This window comes from Haplochromis burtoni, unplaced genomic scaffold, assembly GCF_018398535.1.
Source record: "Haplochromis burtoni strain Fernald_Lab_line unplaced genomic scaffold, NCSU_Asbu1 Contig_332, whole genome shotgun sequence".
Taxonomy (NCBI): Eukaryota; Metazoa; Chordata; class Actinopteri; order Cichliformes; family Cichlidae; genus Haplochromis; species Haplochromis burtoni.
The window spans coordinates 148336-169949 of record NW_024582693.1 but is presented as its reverse complement, the minus strand read 5'-3'; the positions used below and the strand labels follow the sequence as shown (position 1 = coordinate 169949).

Genomic DNA, 21614 nt, shown 5'->3' with positions numbered 1-21614 from the left:
TCTCCATCTGGAACTTAAACAAGCACAAAATCAAAATCAAATCAATTTATTTATATAGCACTTTTCACAGGATAAAAACCACAAAGTGCTTCACAGTAATATAAAACAGAAATACATAAAATACATTAATAATAAAACACACAGCAAAAATCTAATTAAAAGCCAATCTAAATAAATGAGTCTTAAGCTGCTTTTTAAAAGAATAAATACAATCAAGGCAACGTAATGATGGAGGGAGAGCATTCCACAACCTGGGGGCCACCGCTCTAAAAGATCTATCACCTCTGGTTTTAAAATATGTTCGAGAGACTACCAACAGCCTTTGATTAGATGATCTCAAGCTGCGAGAGGGAGCATGGGGTTCTAAAAGATCAGAAATGTAAGCAGGGGCATCACAATTCAAAGCTTTAAAAGTCAGTACCAAGATTTTAAAATGAATTCTGAAATGTACTGGAAGCCAATGTAATGAACGTAACACTGGTGTAATGTGCTCTCTTTTTCGCGTCTTAGTTAAAAGCCTTGCAGCAGCACTCTGGACTGACTGGACACGGTCAAGATTCCTTTTGCTCAAACAAAGAAAAAGGCTGTTACAATAATCTAAGCGAGATGAAATAAAAGCATGAATAACCATTTCCAACTCAGATTTAGACAGCAAAGTTCGCAGTTTGGAGATGTTTCTTAGTAAACAAAACAGAGAACAAACAACGCCACCCTCAGGTGTGGCGAGCAAAAGCAACACACAAAATCATGACCTGGGTCATAACACTTTCTTTGAAATCAGAGCAAAGCTTCAACACCTTCTCTATTTAAGACATTGTGGTGGGTCTGTGGCGCAGCTGTGGGGAGGCAGAGCTCATCACACTTCCCCTGCATTTAAGTCTGTACTGGACCCTGACTGAAGTTGTTGGTGTATGTGTGGCTGGCAGCTGGAACGCTGCAGCCAAGAATAAAAGTGTTACAAAAGTGGTCATGTCTGACATGCATCGTCTACAGACATCTACTGGAAACTGTGGATAGAGGAAACCCTTGCCCCTGGAGACTGGGACTCTCACAACTAGTGATGGTATGATAAATGCCTGTGAATTTTTTTCCCCACCAAAAGTTAAATCATACAATGCACGATGTACTGACATCCGCTGATCATTTGATATACAGCAGTACTGCTGTGATATTACTACATACCAGTGAAATGTAAATGTATAAATGTAGCGATTGCAAAATACCCATATGAGGTTCTGTATATATCGTGTCACACTTAAATGTTTCAGATCATCAAAAAATTTAATATTAAACAAAAATAACACAAGTAAACAAAAATCCAGTTTTTAAATGAAGGCATTTATTATTAAGGGCCCTGTATGAAAAAGTGATTGCCCCCTAAACCTAATAACTGGTTGCACCTAATAACTGGTTTTAGAAGCAATAACTGCAATCAAGCATTTGCAATAACTGGCAATGTCTTACAGCACCGTGGAGGAATTATTTAAATAAAGCTTTTAGTAATAACTTTAGAAGATTTAGAAATAATTCAGACCTTTGAAAATAAGAATATATAATGCAAAAAAGAATATTTCTGCCATTTCCATTACAGAACACTGAAAAACCTGTTTATGCCAGTTAGGGCTGCCACAAACGATTATTTTGATAGTCGACTAGTCACCGATTATTTATGCGATTAGTCGACTAATCAGATCATCATCCACTGGACGTAAAACTACAGCTTATTGCACCAGCAGCATCTGCTCTTATATAACTATCATTAGCTTACAGCTTTAAGCTTTTAAGGTGCTAACTAAAAATAAAGACAAGATGATAGTTTATTAAATTTTAATGAAATTTGCAGATTGTTTCGGTAAGTTTAATAAACTCCTTGCTATCTAAAATATAACAGGACACCGGAGTAAATTCTCCAGCATCTCACACTTCTGATAATCAGCTGTCTGCTTTACGTTTATTCAGCTGTGTAAAAACTATAACTTTAATCTCAGCCAAACCGATTTACTCAGGAACAAATAAAATAAAAAAAAAAAAAGCCAACAACAACATTTTTAATTTATCTAAGTGACTCATATATATTTAACCTGAGTCGCGAAAGACGGCGGTGGGTTTGAAAACAATTTGCCGGGAGTCCGGTGTTCTCACGGCGCTAGTGACCTAGCCCCCGGCTAGCTATCGAGCTAGTGGGTAACAGACGTCTCCGAAAACGTCGGAGCGCTTTTGAAAATATGTGGTGTCCTGATAAACTGAGCCGATATTTGAGGTTTACACAGCTACATTCTCGCCTGAAAATATGTTAAACGTTTATTTTGTGACCCAGAAAGAATAATAAGAGTAATATTAAAACTAACTAGCTACCGCCATTGTTGGAAACTAAGCTGGGCCGCGCTATGAATTCTGGGACACAGCTGCTTCTTCTTCTTCGGGGTTTAACGGCAGCTGGCATCCTTGTACATGCAGTGCTGCCATCTTCTGTTTCAGTCCGTTATTACACTCTTAAATCCTGCTACTTATTCCTGCGTCTTTTGCGATCTTACAAAGCTTCAAACGACACGTCGACTATTAAATCAGTCGTCGACGATTTTGATAGTCGACGTAATCGTGACTAGTCGACAAATCGTGGCAGCCCTAATGCCAGTGAACTGTTAAATCATGAAGACCACATTAGAGTATAAGAAAGAAAATAAAAAAGACAGCAAACAAAATAACACAAAAATTTATTTAAAGTGGAAATCAGTTTTTAAAGACAACTATGTTCTCCAATTAAGTGTGATTTTTCTGTCACAAAGTTGTTCAATACAAAAATCATATCAAAAACTTCACATTTCATATTAAACCACAAGCTGTTGGATTAGTAGACAACATAACGAAATAACAATACGCCACTGAAGCCAAATCTTTTAAAATTAAAATGACAAATTAAAGGCTCAAAACTTCGAGTAGAAATGCAGATTGGCTCCTTTCAAAGTGTTGACGTTTTAGGCTGGAAATCTGAAATTAGTGGACAGCTAAATCTTTTCAGACACAAGACAAAGCTTAAAATACAAATAACTGTAATTCATGAAAGAAAAAAGTGCAATTTTAAAATTAAAAGGTGTGACATTTCCAACATTTCAAAAGCTTCCAGTACAATTTAAATGATGATAAACACTATTCTCTGGTAAAATAAAACGTTTATCATTCAGCTCTGCTGTGAACTTTGAAGTCAAAACAAACTAACTGTCACCACCTGGAGGCAGCAATGATCACTGCTTTGTCCAGCTGGGTCACCAGTTTTTAAAAAGACACATTCACCATCATTAATCACTTCAGATCAGTATGAAGAGCTGCTTGGACACCAGCGCAGCACCTTGAATTCATAATGAATACAGAAACAAGAGTTTCTGCTGGACATAAATAACAGCACAAAAACAAACACTAAAAATAACAGTGCATCAGTATTGTACAAAAAGCATGAACAAACCTCAGCACATTTTCAGAGCCTTCAATTTTTGTATTTCTAATTTATAGGTGGGAAGTAAAGAATTGGATAAAATATGAACTTTACCACCTGACAACAAATATTTATTTATGTTGCCTATTGATGTGATGAACAAAACATTGTGTTTTATACAAGATACAGTGAACTTATAGATAGCTGTGAAGGAAAAATGCCAACTTAGGATCATAATTTTGGATAGAAAGTGCGTAGCAGAGCAGTCTTTATAATCTATGTCATCTCTGTCGTCTTTCATGTAGAGAACGAGAGACTGTCAAAGCAGTCAGGAAATCCAACCGCTTCTTCCTCTGATGGCAGAACAGCATGTTGGAAATTCTGGGAAATGCAGTTCAGTCAGTCAAAAATACACTTAAAAAATCAGAAGCTCATCCAGGAGACTTCAGCAATATTCCCAGCTATTAGCTTACACTGTAAAATATGAATTTTCATTGTGATGTATGCATGTAATCCTTGTCAACATGACAAGTTTTTACTGCAAGAGGTTTTTTTGTAAGTCCTCCTCAGGTCCTACAGGGTTTTGCTGGTGGTCATTTCGATGTCACTCAGATCCCTGTAGGTCTCCGATTGGCTCATATTCCAGGTATTCCACTTCTTCCACAGATTGTACTTTGTGTTGTTCAGAGGGATGTTGATTGAGGAAATGTACTGCATGGACCGTGACATGGAGGCTCTGAAGGCCCGTGTTCGAGCTGTGAAGAGGAGGAAAATTTGTAAACCCTAAAAAACAGAAAGGGAAGATGATGGTTACTCTCTTTATTTTTGTTATTAATGTCATGTTTGATGCTACTTATAAGTAACAAATTATTCTTTCTAGTTATTAGTAAAGTACCTGAAATTATTTTGCAAGATTTTTCTTATTACTTTGTAAATTCTTGTGTGTTGTGTTTGAATCCTGCAGCTTATCACACATTTGAATTCCATGTGTGAAAACTGCAAGTGTCCAGCATTGCACCCCTGATGATCCACCAGGATAAACTCAGCAGTGTGTGAGGAAGAGCCAGCAGCAGCTGACAGATGGAGAGAATAGACAGACTGTTCCCTGTTTGTGAAGGACTGCTAGGAAAGTTTAAAATAACTAATTGTCTGTCCTGAATCAGTCTTATTAGGTAATGTTCACATAATTTGATCATTCCAGTGTTTCCAGTGTGGGAGAAAGTACTCAGAGTACTCAGGGCCTTCAAGTTACACACTATGAAAGAGTTTAATGTTCAGAAACCTAAAGTCTGTATCAGCAGCAGGATGGCGCTAAAATAAATGTTGGTTTCAGTTCTATGAAGCTTTGAGTATTTTGGAGTATTTTGGATCAGTAGCTGCTGTGTTTGTTGCATCATATTGCTGTAACTGTTTATATGCTTTATATATTCTGAGCTAAGTTGATCTATAGTGTTACATCATATTCTATAAGGATGTTATGTGTTTGTAGACTTTCTGCCCAGTTTGACCCATTTAGCAGAAGTCAGCCTGTTTAAGGCTCTGATATCTATTCTGTATGACTTAAAGCAGTTATGACATGGTATGATTTTCTCACCCAATAAAGGAATATTTAATATATCAGTCTACTCTTCATTTCACCAGCAACAGTTATCACAGGTCGTACATTTTCTTTTTACACATACAGTATATGTAAGGATTCAGACAGATTTACTAATGCCAATGTCAGGTTTATATTGTTGATTGTCATTTATGCTTAGAAATATTTAACCAGACCTTAGAGGTGTATAATCGATTGTGTAGTGATAGGATGTGTGATCCTTAGTAGTCTGCAAAGACTTTGTGTGCATTCCAGAGTGTTCTGGCATACACACTCACACTCTAGGGTCATGAGAGATCTCGTATCTTCTCTTACTGATATATGGTACAGCAAACACATCTATATCTGTTTTAGTACAAGTGCCTTTTGTTTAGATGAACTGCTGGACTTCCAGACCAGCAGGGTTAGGGAAGTTATTTATGTGGTCACATTCTGACACCCCCACACACACACACACAGCCACACACACACACACACACACACACAGACAGTACTCTTTGTTCACATGTGTACCTATGTAAATGAGCCTATGTATATTCATGTAACCGCAATAAAAGAGCAGTGTTACGAGGGAGCAGACAAAAGCAACTGGGGTCAAGCGAAGGAACGGTGTTTGTCCAGTTGGTCTTTCTTGTATATGAGAAACATAAAGAACTTTGCCTGCTTGTGTCTTGCTTTGCTGTGTAGTAGAATTGTCTTGAACGTTCCAGCGAATAGGTTTATGCTACAAACCTATCAGCCAACATATTAAAAGAACAATATATAATACATCTATATATACACTGTAAAAGATACTTGTCTTTGAGTGAAGATATAAGGTTTTAGGAAATATAAATAACTGCAACTTGAATCTTTACTGAAGCCCAGTATTTGATACAGAGTTCAGGTTCACTGCTGTAATACCTAATAATAATTAATATAATAGTTAATTTAATATTGGCCATATTATATTTACATTACCAAAGTGAGATGACTTTAGTCTCATGAACAACATTAGCTAATTGTTATTTACTAGCTAATCTTTAAATGACTGTTCAGTACAGAAATGAAGCCCAACAATCATGTTTTACTGTCCTGTGGTCTCAGCCTCAGATACTTATCAAATCAAACAAAGCTCATGTAAAAACAAACAGATGAACAAAAGAAATGTCTCCTTCATTTCTGTCAAACAATGCTGTATGAAACGTTTCCAGCGGTTAGTATCATGGTTGCTAGGCAACCTGAGCAGCATGACGGAGGCTAGACGGTCCCATTTCACAAGACTGGCACTTCGGGCCTTCTCGGTCTTTGGAGGACCCGGCCCACAAAGACTGCGAAAGGATGCAGATCCTGAATTGGGATACAGCCAAGGACTTGACACTGAGACATGACTGACTGTATATGCAACATGGAACACAGGGAAGACACAGTGACCAAAACTAGGACCTAGAACTACAAATATAATATGAACAGCAAACCACCAAGAAAACCAAAGTCATGAATAACAGATAATCAAGGAATATAACTTAAACAAACACAAAACACTGGGTCACAGAGCCAGTACCATGCTAGAAATTCCTCCACAAATAGTGACGTACTTGCTGCAGAACAGAAGTTTAAGTCAGGCCATGATTGTTTGAAGACAGGTTGCCTCCCACCAGGCTATCTTTTTAAAATGGTGATGCAATTGGATACCAGAGCTACTTGCAGTCAGTTGTCAACAGCGACTGAAACTCGGGTGTGGCATCCTCTTTAAATGCTGTGGTTACTGAGATGAGCCTTTGTTTTTCTTGGCTTTGTCACTAATATCCTAATATTTGCAAGAGTTACCAGCATTTTCGTACTTTTATTACTACTACTGCTTCAGTTAAAATGTTTCAGTTTTCCTTGTTCCCTTCGATATACCATGAATTAAATATAAAACTTTCAACAATCACCTCCCGTTTGTTTTTCTTTTTTTGCATTTTATGTGTTTACCTGAAGTCTGAGAAGCTCATGACACCTTTAATCTCAGTTCTAGAATGAAGTGGAAGGAGTCATACCTGTGTGGTTGTACAGATGTAGAACAAAATGCTGAAGATCAGGTGTGTTTTTTCTGAACTGAGCAGCACGAAATATCCCAGAGTCCAGGACAGACCGAGTAACACCGCCAGAGATAAACTAATGAGGAACTTCCTGCTTAAAGATGACTTCTTGTTGCTACAGTAAAAACAGAGTTAAAATCCACATGGAAGCTAGTCAGAAATGATTCTGCATAATCTTTTCATCATATCTGTGAAAATGGAGTGTATGCATTGATACACCTCTCCTGAAGACAAAGATGGAGCATTACTGTGTTATTAGTTATTAGTGTTATTATTAACAAAAAGAAATAAAGCCATTTTTTTTTGCTCACAGTTGAATTGTGTTCAAAGTTTTTCTTTTTCCTTTCTCATTTTTAAATGTTGGTTTTCTTAATATATTTATATCTGAGAATTGCACCTTTTAACAGCCACTTAAATTTGGGTAATTTATTTTTGAAATATTTTTTGAAACAACAGCAGCATTAGATGTTACCTGGTCAGTCTGGGTTCAACTTTGCATGTAGTCATGGAGGTAATAACCAACAGGACGATGTTGTAAATCAGGATCAGGCCGATAGGAAGAAGGAAAGCCCAAAACATCGGTTTTCCAAAGTTGAACTGTTTGTTCTTATCCAACGCTGCCAGCCAACAACTACAGTGAGAGGAAAAGAACATAAAAAAACACTTTTGTCTGCGTGTTGATCAAAATTTTATAAATACTTTATTTACTGAAAATGACATTTTTTTTAGGCAGTGGATGTAATTTCTATGGAGGACCACAAGAGCCACCCTCATCAAAATAAAGAATTCTGTGCTTAATGAACTGTAGAATAAATTCTGCATTTGTAAATTCATTTTTGAACTCCACATTAAAAAACAGATTTTTAAAATGTTTTTTAGAAACTTCATTTCAAAATCCATTTTCGAATTCCAATTTAATACAATTAAGACAATTAATCAATTTCACAAATAACGTCACTGCCATCAGGTCAAATATCTCTCCTTCATCTTCTCAGTATTAAACTTAGAATTTGCTCTGATACTTGGTCCTCTTTTACTCATGTTACATTACAGGACATCAGAGTCCTATTTTGTCATATGAAACAGACTTCAAGCCTCTTGATGTCCTACCTGCCTCACTTTTCATTAGCGTGTTTAATTCCATTAGCCCCTGTATTGTGGAAGTGATAAATATTTCTCTCTATACTGGCTCAGTTCCCAGATTCTTTAAACAAGCTGTTGTTGAACCAATATTAACCCTTTAAGACCTACCATAGAACCAAGTCCGCCAGAGCTTACCGTATTTTCACGACCATAAGACGCACTGTACTAAAAGGCCCAGTCTCAGTTATGTGTGCCATTACTGTATTTAACACACACATAAGGCGCACTGGATTATAGGGCGCATACAAGTACCGTATGCGTATTTAAAAATAAAGCAGGAGCAAAACAAAGTTTGGTACTCACATTTTTATCATTAATCAAACCCATCGAAGTCCTCATCCTCTGTGTCTGAATTGAACAGCTGCGCTAAATCTCCATCAAACATGCCAGGTTCACTTTCTTCACTGTCAGAGTCACTTTCCGTGCCGTGCGGCTCCTCGGAAATGATGCCGGCTTTTGCGAAAGCTCGAACAACAGTGCCAGCAGACATGTTAGCCCAAGCATCTACAATCCATTGGCAAATTGTGGCGTAACTCGCCCTGCGCTGCCTTCCACTCTTGGTGAAACTGTGGTCTCCATCGGTCATCCATCGCTCCCAGGCCGCTCGCAGCCTTACTTTGAACGGGCGGTTCACACCGATGTCCAGCGGCTGGAGTTCCTTTGTCAGGCCTCCCGGAATGACAGCAAGCTCACAGTTCATTTGTTTCACTAGTTTTTTCACATCGGCTGTGAGATGGGCACGCATAGAGTCACAGATTAAGAGCGATGGTGATGCGTGGAAAAAAACCACCTTGTCTCCTTACATACACCTCCCTCAGCCACTCTTTCATCATTTCCTCATCCATCCAGCCCTTTTCATTTGCCTTAATGATGATTCCTGCTGGAAACTTCTCTTTAGGCAAAGTCTTTCGCTTAAAAATCACCATAGGCGGCAGTTTCTGTCCATTAGCATGGCAGCCAAGCACAACAGTGAAAGAAGACTTTTCATACCCCGTTGTGCGTATCGCTACCGTGCTGTTCCCCTTCTTCTCCAGTGTGACTCACCGGGATGTCAAAAGTGAGCGGGACCTCGTCCATGTTTGTGATGTGGCTGGGCTGGATGTTTTTGTCGCCGATGTGTTTACTGCAGTAGGAGCGGAAGATGGCCAGTTTTTCCTTATAATCCGCTGGAAGTTGCTGCGCTACCGTAGTCCTGGTCCGGATGGAAAAATGGCACCGTTTCATAAAACGAAAGCACCAAGACGGACCTCCTTGGAAATGTTCAATGTTCATCTCTTCAGCTAGTCAAACTGCTTTTAGCCAAATGGTGACCGTCGAAACGCTTCTCCCGCTCGTTCTTTGCTCGATGATCCACCGCACGAGTCTCAGGCCACCTCGCCTTATGTCCGCGGAAACTCAGCTGCGTTTTCTTGACCTGCCGGAGCTTGTTTTCCAGCTTCCTCCATTTGCGAACCATCGATTCGTTAATCTTAAATTCTCTCGCCGCTGCTCGATTTTCATTTTCCTCCGCATAGCTGATGGCCTTCAGTTTAAACTGTGCTTCATAAGCGTGTCTCTTTGCCATTTTCAGGGTTGTTAAAACAACGATGTCCTGCATAATGCACATACCTGTTCTTTTATACAGGTATGTGCGATTGTCCGGTATATACGATCAACGCCCACACTTCACCCTTTAGAGTTCTCATGGTGTTCTCTACTACGTCCTCCTTACAACACACAGGGCGCACTGCGCTATAGGGCGCGCCGTACTTTTTGAAGAAAATCTACGACTTTTAAGTGCGCCTTATGGTCGTGAAAATATGGTATATTATATTTTTACATAGTGTGGTGCCATTTTTGGGAGGATTTCAAGTTGCTATACATCAATACAACAATTATAGCCCAGATTTTAATAATATGTATTCATTAAGTGCATAGTAATTACATAAATTGCAAAAAAGTGCAATAAACTACAAAAATATTGAAAATCGTTTTTGCTTTTTAAAAATATATTTCTAGTTACAGAAATTTAAGAGGCTTATCCCTCAAACTGTAAATACAAAAAAGTTGCATAAAATAGTTTCCTACCACAGGAAATTTATTTTGAGTGTCTTCATAGTTTTATTTTTGAAATACACCAATTTTTATATACTGCAGGAAAAACAAAAATAAATATTGTACTGCAAATTTGCAAAAAAGCAGCATATGCATCAAAATAAACTATTTCCAGCAGTGCAATTTGAGTCCTAAGCATCCCAGAAAAGACACAGAAAGTCATAAAGTCAAACATAACTTTTAAAAACACCAGTATAGGCCCTGAGGCCCTGATGATTAAAAAAACTACATTTCCGCGAAAATGACGTCACTTCCGGTTTCGGGCAGGCAATGGCGGACATGCAAAAGTCCGCGCTGACGTCTATTCCAACGTAGGAAGTGTTATGAACAGCTGATTGGATCGGCAAAGCGTGTTTCTTGAATATTATGTTTTTGTTGGTGCAAGTGCTTTTTATGCAGTTTTTGCAAAGCTCTATGTGGAAGGAAACTGTGACCTAGGACAAGCTGATGGCATAAGATGTAAGTACAACTCCTCCGGTTTCATATGCAAAAAAAAATTATTGCGCTAGCTTACGTGGTTGCAGAGCTACCGGGATTTAAAAATAGTTACGCAAAACAGAGCATGCCCGCTCCGACCGGCTCTAAAGGGTTAAAGAAACCCCACCTGGATCCATCTCTTCCTAACAGTTATAGGCCAATATCCAAATTGCCCTTTGTATCAAAGCTTGTAGAAAAAATAGTAGTAGAACAACTTGACTATTTCCTGGATAAAAATGCTGGTTTTCGTAAATTACATTCCACTGAAACGGCTTTACTTAGAGTATCGAGTGATATCTTGATGGAGAGTACAGAGTTCTGGTTCTGTTGGATCTCAGCTCCGCTTTTGATACTGTAGATCACACACACACACACACACACACACACATATATATATATATATATATATATATATATATGTATATGATATGTAGACATATTTTTTTCTAACTTCAGTATTACTGTGGTACATATTACAAAAGAATAAAAACTTTATGTGAATAACTTTACTCTTCTTAAATATAACTCATAAAACAAGTAAAAGTACAAATGTGTAAAAAGTTACAGACTTCCTCAGTAGGTTTACACTCTTTTGGAGTGATTTTAATTGTGTGTTAAAGGAGAAAGAGCCAGTCAGTCATCACTGAGGTAGTTTTTCCTTCATGAAGTCCAGGTGCTGGTTTCCCCGTATGTGTGTCTGATGCCCCAAAGCTGACTCAGAGCCATAACACCATCCATGACTGCGGTATGGAACAGATGTGGGTGTATCCTCATCTCCCAGAGGAGTCCAAATTGTTATCAAACAGACCTACAGACACAAAAACATTGATACTATAAACAACCAGGCTATCAGCAGTGATTTAACTACTTTAAGACCTCTGTGAAAATAATTACAGTGTATATCACAGAATTCAAGGCCTTTATAAGCACAGGGCATACAGAGAAAAGTACACGATATTTTAATAATTACATTTTGTAATCTGCATCTTTACCACACATTTGCCACAGAGGTGTAGATACTGTAGTTGCAGTGAATGCTTAAAGTGTGCTGATTAGAATATACTGGACATTCAATGCTAAGATTCAGCGCACTGTGTTAGAGGCTGGGATTTGATGAATTCATCATTTATACAACCTTTGATCATCATTTATGTCCAGTTGAGAATGAATCTGTGCACTCACATATTAAATGAACTGAAATCAGTAGTGTGATCTCCAGTTTTGATATAAGGAATGAGAGAACTGACAGCTGTTATTTTAATCAGCCTGTCTTAGTTGTTTTAACTCTAAGTATCATAAAGTAATCTGGTAACATCTGGACTGACGAGTTTACTGTCAGCATTTTAATCGCTAGTTTAAAGGCTGTAGGTCGCAGCTCTAATGCTCTAACACTGTATAAATGTAATAGGGCTCAGTGCTAATAGTCTGAGCTGCTTCAAGCTTTATTTGTGAAGACCACAGTAGCGTACAAAAAACGTAGCTAGCTTGTACAGCTGCGACGTAAAAGATTCATAAGCTAAGATGACCTTAAAATAACAGGGATACGTGCGGTGATGCTAGCATTAGCCATGTTAGCACGTTACCTTCAACAGGTGGTCAGACTGAGTAAAGAGGCACACAGTCAGAGGTTCAGCTCTCCGTTTCGCTGCAGGGTCCCTTCATTCTTCACATATCCGTGTCGAGCCGAGTGTAAATCCCGAGGCTGAACGGCCTTTGTACAAGCACACACGCCTCTTAGCAGGGCAAAGCTATGAGCAAGAAAAATTCAGGCTGGCAGCCTGTGTCTGTCCAACCAATCAGAGAGCTCCTTACATCTCACGGTGTGGCTAATTTGTATTGCAGCAAGCTTTTTAAAATGAAGTTGCTAATCCAGTTGCTAATGCAAATGTAAATCCCTGAGCTAATCCGTGAGCGAACAGGAAAGGGAAATGGATTTTGAAATGAGAAGTGGAATTTAAAAAGCATTTTGAAAATAAGTTTTTTAAATTGGAACTCGGAAAAGTTTTTGAAATGAATTTTTTTAAAAACATTTTAAAAATCAGTTTTCTAATGTGGAATTCAAAAATAAATTTGCAAATGCAGAATTTATTCTACAATTTATTATTCAAGCACAGAATTCTTTATTTTGATGCGCGTGGCTTTTGTGGTCTTCCATAAATTTCACAAAATATAAACTATTCTATAATCCAAACTGGGAATTTAGGTCATTGTAGGGTGGAGAATTTCACAGATTACCCACAATTCCTCTTGTCTATATCCCAGCGGATTGTCCACCCTGTAGCTCACCCCCAGTGTGATGATCATGAAACACGCTGGCATTCCTAACAGGACACAACAAATCAAAACAGCAGTTGAAGTAAAATGAAATTTAACCTGAGTAGCGTAAGACCGCGGTGATCTGAAAATGATGTGACGGGGGTTTGCGGATGTATCTGTGTATCACTGGAAAATGTTCAGTTTTTATTTTAATTTTGTTTTAAACTAAAATAAATGATAAGAAGCTCAAGATTTTAGCACAGTGCTGTGTATCTGCATTCCTTAATGTTATGACTTTTTTCCTTCTAATTATACTACTTTAAAGTTCTTCTAAAATATTTCAAATTTGGCATTTTTGTTTTCTTTCTGAATGTCCTACCCCATCCGAGAGTCACACTCAGTGGAGTCCAGTGTGTTGGCAGGCTGCGGCGCATTGACCGGACCAGCAGCACCAGTTGAGTGCTGTATACACTGTTCCACATGAAGGTGGCCATCAGGAGGAAGTGCAGCAGAGCTGCTACAGCCGTACACGAGCCGCGGTCTGGTTCTATGTGTTCATCAGAGTTCAAGATGTTGTTGATCCGATCATCACTCTGCACCTTTGTGTCGTTCTGTCTGCTGGAGTTTTGGACTCCAGAGAGGAAGGTGATGATGAAGGCCAGCAGGCTGAGGTAGATGCACAGCAGAGCCAGCTTTGAATTCAAGTTACTTGGCTGCCCATGAGACTTGCTGAAGAAGCTACAGAGAGAAAAATAACAAAGAAGTTTTAATATCTTTTAAGTTTTGGTATTTCTTAAAGAAAAACACCACAAAAAATAAAAACAGACAGACAGCAATTTTACAACTTTTAGACTTTATAGGTCAAATAAAATAATCAAAGCATTAATGTAAAATGAAAATAACTATTTGTTGCATCCAAGAAAGTTTCAGTTTGTTAAATAACAACTAGAAGTGTTTGGTAAATGTGATGAGAGAATTTTAATGCAGCATAATTAAACACCATTTCTTATCTGTGAAGTAACCCAAACTTACTTTTCTTTAATGTGATAAATGATCGTCACAACCAAACCTAGAATAGAAAGAGAAAGTCCCACAATGGAGATCACACCCAGGGCTTCTGCATACTCGTAGTTCTCTCTGTATGACTGGAAAATAGGATTCAGATTTAAACTCATAAAATATCTGCAATGAGTTCGATTTACATTTTGAGCTATGTCATGACCAAGGTTTAACAAACTGTAGTTGAGGCTTTTTGTATGAAATATATGACATATATATCTGTATACACTGGACATATACTCACATATATACTATGTAATCATATGTAATCATATATACCTGCCCATAATTGAAATCTTGCATTGCTGAATTAGTACACTACTGATAGATACTATATATATACATATATATATATATATATATATATATATATATATAATAGTACACTAATTAAAACAGTACACCGCCCCTGTGGGCGGTTTATCCTTCAAGCTGGTCCTCTACCAGAGGCCTGGGAGCTTGAGGGCCCTGCGCAGTATCTTATGCTGTTCCTAGGACTGGCTCTTCTGGACAGAGATCTCCAGATGTTAGTTCCTGGGTCTGCTGGAGCCACTCGCCTAGCTTGGGAGTCACCTGCACCTAGTCGCTACCGATTACCTACTGGGACCACGTTACCTTCACCCTCCACATCCTCTCGAGCTCTTCTACTGAGCCCTTGGTATTCTCCAGCTTCTCGTGTTCCTTCTTCCTGATGTTGCTGTCATTCGGAACCGCTACATGTATCACTACGGCCTCTTCTTCTGTTTGTCTACCACCACTATGTCCGGTTGGTTAGCCACCACCATTTTGTCCGTCTGTATCTGGAAGTCCCACAGGATCTTAGCTCGGTCATTCTCCACCACCCTTGGGGGCATCTCCCATTTTGACCTCGGGACTTCCAGGTTATACTCGGCACAGATGTTCCTGTACACTATGCCGGCCACTTGGTTATGGCGTTCATGTATGCCTTGCCTGCTAGCATCTTGCACCCTGCTGTTATGTGCTGGATTGTCTCTGGGGCATCTTTACACAGCCTGCACCTGGGGTCTTGCCTGGTGTGATAGACCCCAGCCTCTATGGATCTTGTACTCAGAGCTTGTTCTTGTGCTGCCATGATTAGTGCCTCTGTGCTGTCTTTCAGTCCAGCTTTGTCCAGCCACTGGTAGGATTTCTGGATATCAGCCACCTCCTCTATCTGCCGGTGGTACATACCGTGCAGGGGCCTGTCCTTCCATGATGGTTCCTCGTCTCCCTCCTCTTTCTTGGGTTTCTGCTGCCTGAGGTATTCACTGAGCACTCGGTCAGTTGGGGCCATCTTCCCAATGTATTCTTGGATGTTCGTTGTCTCATCCTGGACTGTGGTGCTGACACTCACCAGTCCCCGGCCCCCTTCCTTCCGCTTAGCGTACAGCCTCAGGGTGCTGGACTTGGGGTGAAACCCTCCATGCATGGTAAGGAGCTTTCTTGTCTTTATGTCAGTGGCTTCTATCTCCTCCTTTGGCCAGCCTATTACCCCAGCAGGGTACCTGATCACGGGCAGGGCGTACGTGTTGATGGCCCGGATCTTGTTCTTACCATTCAGCTGACTCCTCAGGACTTGCCTGACCCTCTGCAGGTACTTGGTGGTTGCAGCCTTTCTAGCGGCCTCTTCATGGTTCCCATTTGCCTGCGGGATCCCCAGGTACTTGTAACTGTCCTCTATGTCTGCAATGTTGCCTTCTGGTAGTTCAATCCCCTCAGTTCTGACTACCTTCCCTCTCTTTGTTACCATCCGACTACACTTCTCCAGTCCGAACGACATTCCAATGTCATTGCTGTATAGCCTGGTAGTGTGGATCAGTGAATCGATGTCTCGTTCACTCTTGGCATACAGCTTGATGTCATCCATGTACAGGAGGTGGCTGACAACTGCTCCGTTCCGTAGTCGGTATCCGTAGCCAGTCTTGTTAATGATCTCACTGAGGGGGTTCAGGCCTATGCAGAACAGCAGTGGGGACAGAGCATCTCCTTGGTAGATCCCGCACTTGATGGTGACTTGTGCTATGGGCTTGGAGTTGGCCTCTAGTGTTGTACGCCACATCCCCATTGAGTTCCTGATGAAGGCTCTTAGGGTCCCATTGATCTTGTACAATTCTAGGCATTCCAGTATCCAGCTGTGGGGCATTGAGTCATAGGCCTTCTTGTAATCAATCCAGGCAGTGCACAGGTTGGTCAGTCTGGTCTTGCAGTCTCGGCTGACTGTTCTGTCTACCAGTAGCTGGTGTTTTGCGCCTCTGGTATTCTTGCCAATTCCTTTCTGTGTCCCGCTCATGTATTGACCCATGTGCCTGTTCATCTTAGCCGATATGATGCCTGACAGGAGCTTCCATGTAGTACTGAGGCAGGTTATTGGTCGGTAGTTGGAGGGGACCGGTCCCTTCTTGGGGTCCTTGGGGATCAGGACCGTCCGACCTTCGGTTAGCCATTCCGGGTGTCTCTCGTTAACTAGCAGCTGGTTCATTTGTGCTGCCAGACGCTCGTGGAGTGCAGTCAGCTTCTTTAGCCAGTAGGGCGTTGTTGAATGCTACTACGCAAGTAACCCCGGCGGAAGGGGCTACATGAATAGGATGACGGACCTATGGATTCTTCGATATATATATATATATATATATATATATATATATTGTGGCATACAGAGGAATCTTTACAAAGAAGCTCAGTATGAGTATTTTATATAATGGAATCACTGTGCATCTAACCTACATGTTCGAGATCACAAGACCCACATATTTAAGTCAAATATTATCTCTAATTATATTAATGAAGTTTGTGCCACTTGTTGTATGAACACATGTTGTTCAATACTGTTTGAAAATGTAGTAATTAGGATCAGTAAGTAACCTTTGATTGTGTTAAGGCCAATGGTGACTAGTCCAAACATAGGGTTAATTAAACTTGGCACTGCTAAAGCATGCACCTGGGACCCTTTTTCTCCGTGCTCATCTTTTTTGCCCCACGTTGTGTCCAGCCCTTTCATTACCTATACGGTAAACAAACCTGGCCCCGGTGGGCATGCACCTGGGATTCTGTTTCTCGCATCAGCCGCCAGAAGGTGAGAAAAACCCTTTCTTAGCATAGATACCAGTTTACTTCTGACAAGTGCACCTGACAAAATTGTCAAATTTATTAACTGTTAGCTGCCGTTTCTGAGTGTTTTGGTTTTAATTGGATCTGAAGGTTATCATATATAGGCTTCAAAATTTGCAACCCAACACTGTAACGTCATCTATTGCCCTGAAAAGTTGTGACCCTCACCCAGAGAGCAGCAAAGTTGGTGGTGTGGTTACAGAAACATCTCATGAGTCCATCTGAAGTGTTTCCTTTAGAACAGCCACTGGTGCTCCAGTCCTTCTGACTGTAGTTCCAGAAAACACAAGAGAAGTCGTACAGAGACGTCCCACTGATGTTCTGAAACAGAAATACACAGCCTTACTCAGAAATCCACAACTCTGATTTACATGTAAACATACAATTTGCTTTCAAAAGCAGATTTTATGTTTCATATTTTTAGAGTTTATAGCACATATGCAGTTCTTTGAAAATAACACAGAACCATTTTAACAATAAAAACACAACTGGTTATAAGTTAGGTATGAATATTTTACTTTGTGATGTGTATATTGGTATTGTTCTATTTTTACACCATTATCACAGCTGCTACAGCTACTGCAAGTTTATTAATTTATCTGTCTCATAAAAAACACCATAAACACTGCTCACTATCTGTGTGCCCTAAACCTGCAGATAAAGGTCAAACATAATTATAGATACATTGTCAGGTGAGATCACAAGTTATTGAAGGAAAAGCTGTCCAGTGGTCCCCATTATCTGAAATCTTGAACTGACTTAAAAGAGGTCAACAAATATTAAAATTGACTTTAATTTGAAATGCTGGATTTCTTACTCTTGGCCTGAACATCATCTCCACATGTTGTGGCACCATGTTGGGTTCCTGCCCACTGACGCTGGCTGACAGGACCCTGATGGTGGCCCGTCGCCTCATGTAGAGTTTTGAACGGAAGAAACGATCGTTCTGATAGAGAACGAAACCCAGAGAGACGTTTGAGTCTGTCTGACGACTTCTGACACCTTTGCCTGACATAAGAGAAAGAAATCCACTGCAGTTGGTAAACTTTTGTGTGGGTGTAACAAGAACTGACAATGTCTGAAATAGAAGTGCTCCATTTTTATTAATAACAAACTAAAACAGCTCTCTTAAATACCTCTTAGTGACACCTTAAGCATCTTAACAAGTTCTGTTGTAAGACTGTTTAAGTCTAGAAAACTCACCTTGAGGGAATCTTACATAAATGAGGGCATCAGCTATGAAACCGTTTTCCACCACAACCTGTGTTGCATTTGTGTTCAGCTGAATTCTCTCAGCTACAAAACTGCCAGACGTCCCTGTAGCAGCAAAAGAAGTGAGCTGTTTGTGATCACATAATAAAAAATGCAGAACCTTACCACTGGATCTTTAATCTTAAAGCTACAAATATTGAAATTGTTCCACTACTTCATGATATTCTGAGAGGAGACCTGTGGGTGCCTGTCCATGCAAGAACCTGGACAACTGTGGGGGGGAACACAAACAGTTCTGTTAACTGTCCCCACTTCAACACAGTATTACAGTTTAAAGATTCCCTAAAACCACAATATGTCTTGACTTGACGCACACCGGTGGATCTAATATCTATCTGAACAGATATGCTTTGAATGTTAAAAGTTTTATTAGCGTATTTTTATTAGTGTCAAATTTAGTCATATTTGACCCAAACTGTATGTAAGGGATGAAAAGCAGTAAAATGGGGGAAAAAAATTAAAAAATTGGAGGATTACTTTTCTTTAACACCGTTTCTCACTGACCTCTAAGAGAAGTGAACTGGACTCCCTGAGTGTTTGCAGCAGGGATCTGTGCCGACTGGACCACCAGGTTTGGCTGAACCACCTGAGATTGAGATGCATTGAGACTGAGGCTGAGGTTCACTGAGAGCTGGTCCAGAGTCACCGTCAGCCTGGACATAACAAACAAAAGCAACCACAAAACAGGCTGTCTTACACTCACTGGTCTGTTAGATACATTTACAAAATTGCTCATTAATGAAAGTATCTAATTAGCAAATCACATGGCAGTGACTCAGTACATGCATGCATATAGACATACCGGTAGTCAAGATGACCATCTTGAATTTCAAACTGATCATTAGAATGGGGACAGGTTGGGACTTTGAATGTAGTTTTTTGGTGTCAAATGCACTGGTCTGAGTATTTTGGAAACTGATGATCTGCTGGGATATTTGCTTAAAACGGGTGTTCTCTTTAAATGTCGAGTTTACAGAAAACAGCCTGAAAAAGAGTTTATGGGTGTGCAACCAAAAAATCTCTAGCAATTGTGCAATGCTATCACGACAATATGGGCCAAAATTTGAGGAACATTTCCAGCAAATTGTTGAATCTATGCAGTTCTGAAGTTAAAAGAGCATCAGTCCAACTTGCAACAATCAATGTGTATTTAATGAAGTACCTAGTGAGTATAGTTGCTTTAAACCAGGAAAAGTGGCTAATTTAAGCTAAACACAATTGAAGACGTCATATGAGTTAATAGATTAATATTTTATTCTTAGTACTTCACCCCAGAGTTGTGTTGTTTTCCTCTGTGTCATCTGATACAGTGGTGTTCAGCAGCTGACTGACCGTTGCTACTGCTGCCACTCTGACACTCTGCAATACAAACATGAACCAGGATGCTACAGTCAGTAACTACTGATGCTACAGCAGGGTTTTTTCTTAAGTTTTGTTGAATGTTTGTACCTCTGTGGCATTTGCAGACAGCAGCAGTGTGTTGGCGATCTCAGCCGCTGCTGTAACATTTTCAGCCGTCAGCTCTTCTGGGTTGGATGTCAGAATCTGAGTGCTGGTTGCCAGCATCTCTAAATCAGCTGGACTGGTCAGCTGAGTGGAAGAAATACGTTTTTTCTTTTTTTTTTTGTGGTCCTTAAATGAATGTGTAATCCTGTGCATGTCTTGTTGCCTTTTTACCGGATTACATAAAATACTCAGTTCAAGCTGCAACTGTATAAGACCATCAAGTAATAAGTCTTCAGAAGAATAAAAACAGTTCTTACATTTTGTTGTATATCACTGAGTGTCAGGTTACACTGCAAGATATGTAGAGTGTTGAAACCTGGTGATTCGCTCATGAACAAGCATCTGGTTGAAGCCTGAGGTTTTCCAGCTGAGTGGGGATGTTGATAGAAAGACAAACATCACTACATTGGGGTGTACCTGACAAAGTGATGTTGGACTGAAGGGGTGACTTACCGCCACTTGTTCCCACTTCACATATTTCATCAGAATATGCGAACCAACCAATGGGTGTACGGGGGAACCTGAATCCTTCAAATCGTTGGGCTGCGCAGAAATTTACTAAGAAGACAAAGGTATTAAAATATAGGCAGAAAAAACACATAATTAGTTATTTATATAAAAATACAAAAGTGGGAAAAAAATCGATGATCCATGTTTAGAGAAAGAATTTTAGTCTCAGTGATTAACAATCTGAATGCTGTTGACCAATCACATTTGAGCGGACTCCAATGGCATGTTCTTTTAAAATCGCATTTGCATAACCATCTCTTATTGTTTTTTTTGTTTTTTTTTATAACTGAGACAGGATTTTTGTAGTTTAAAAGCTGGATCACACAATAAAGTAAAGACCTGAAGATCCTAAGTTTGGACATGTAATGATTGCTCAAAGTGTTGGTTAGTTATTTATTTCAGTTAACGATCTGGTTGTGGTTTCCCACATCTTTATATCACAGAAAAAATGTAATTCATGTAAACTTTAATGTAACAACAAATATAAAAGTAAATTACTGACACAAAGCATCAGCTTGCGGCTAATAGCATCACATAGTTGCGGTTTTCTGCAAATCTAAAAAGTGAACAAAAAATTAAATCATCTTTGTTTGTTTGTTTGTTTGTTTGTTTGTTTGTTCTTACCTTCTGAGCATGTCTCTCCAGTCCATTCATCAGGACAGAGGCAGACACCGTTTACGTTTTCCCCTCCATTATCACATTTCAGGGCAGTGGTGGTAGGCGGGGTAACTGAAGTTGGAGATGTAGTACTAGTAGAAGTAGAAGGTGTAGTGTAAGTTTTAGATGTAGTAATAGGAATTGTTGGGGAAGTAGTAAAGTTTTGTGTAATAGTAGTAACATTTGGTGCAGTAGTAAAGTTTTGTGTAGTTGCAGTAATTTTTTGTGTAGTAGTAGCAGTAGTGCTTAGAGTACTAGTAATGTTTTGTGTAGTACTAGTAATGTGTGTAGTAGTTTTTTGTGTAGTAGTAGCAGTAGTGATGCTTGGTGCAGTGGTAATGTTTTGTGTGGCAGTAGTAATGTTTTGTGTAGCAGTAGTAATGCTTGATGCAGTAGTAATGTTTTGTGTAGTAGTAAGGCTTGGTGCAGTAGTAATGTTTTGTGT

The 21614-nt window shown here is 39.5% G+C and overlaps 1 protein-coding gene across 1 annotated transcript; it reads right to left on the bottom strand.

Annotated features, from left to right (window-relative positions):
• Nucleotides 1-2697: 2697 nt before the first annotated feature.
• LOC102292639 (adhesion G-protein coupled receptor G7) lies at nt 2698-21443 on the bottom strand (the record flags this gene model as incomplete). The annotated part of the gene is made up of 15 exons (XM_014340407.2): nt 2698-4213; nt 7049-7205; nt 7563-7721; nt 13044-13125; nt 13440-13798; nt 14093-14205; nt 17393-17545; nt 18042-18232; nt 18428-18541; nt 19001-19149; nt 19767-19855; nt 19946-20086; nt 20260-20369; nt 20456-20560; nt 21137-21443. Coding segments are annotated over 15 exons (2439 nt in total), but the record flags the coding sequence as incomplete, so codon positions are not given.
• Between the last annotated feature and the right edge of the window lie 171 nt (nt 21444-21614).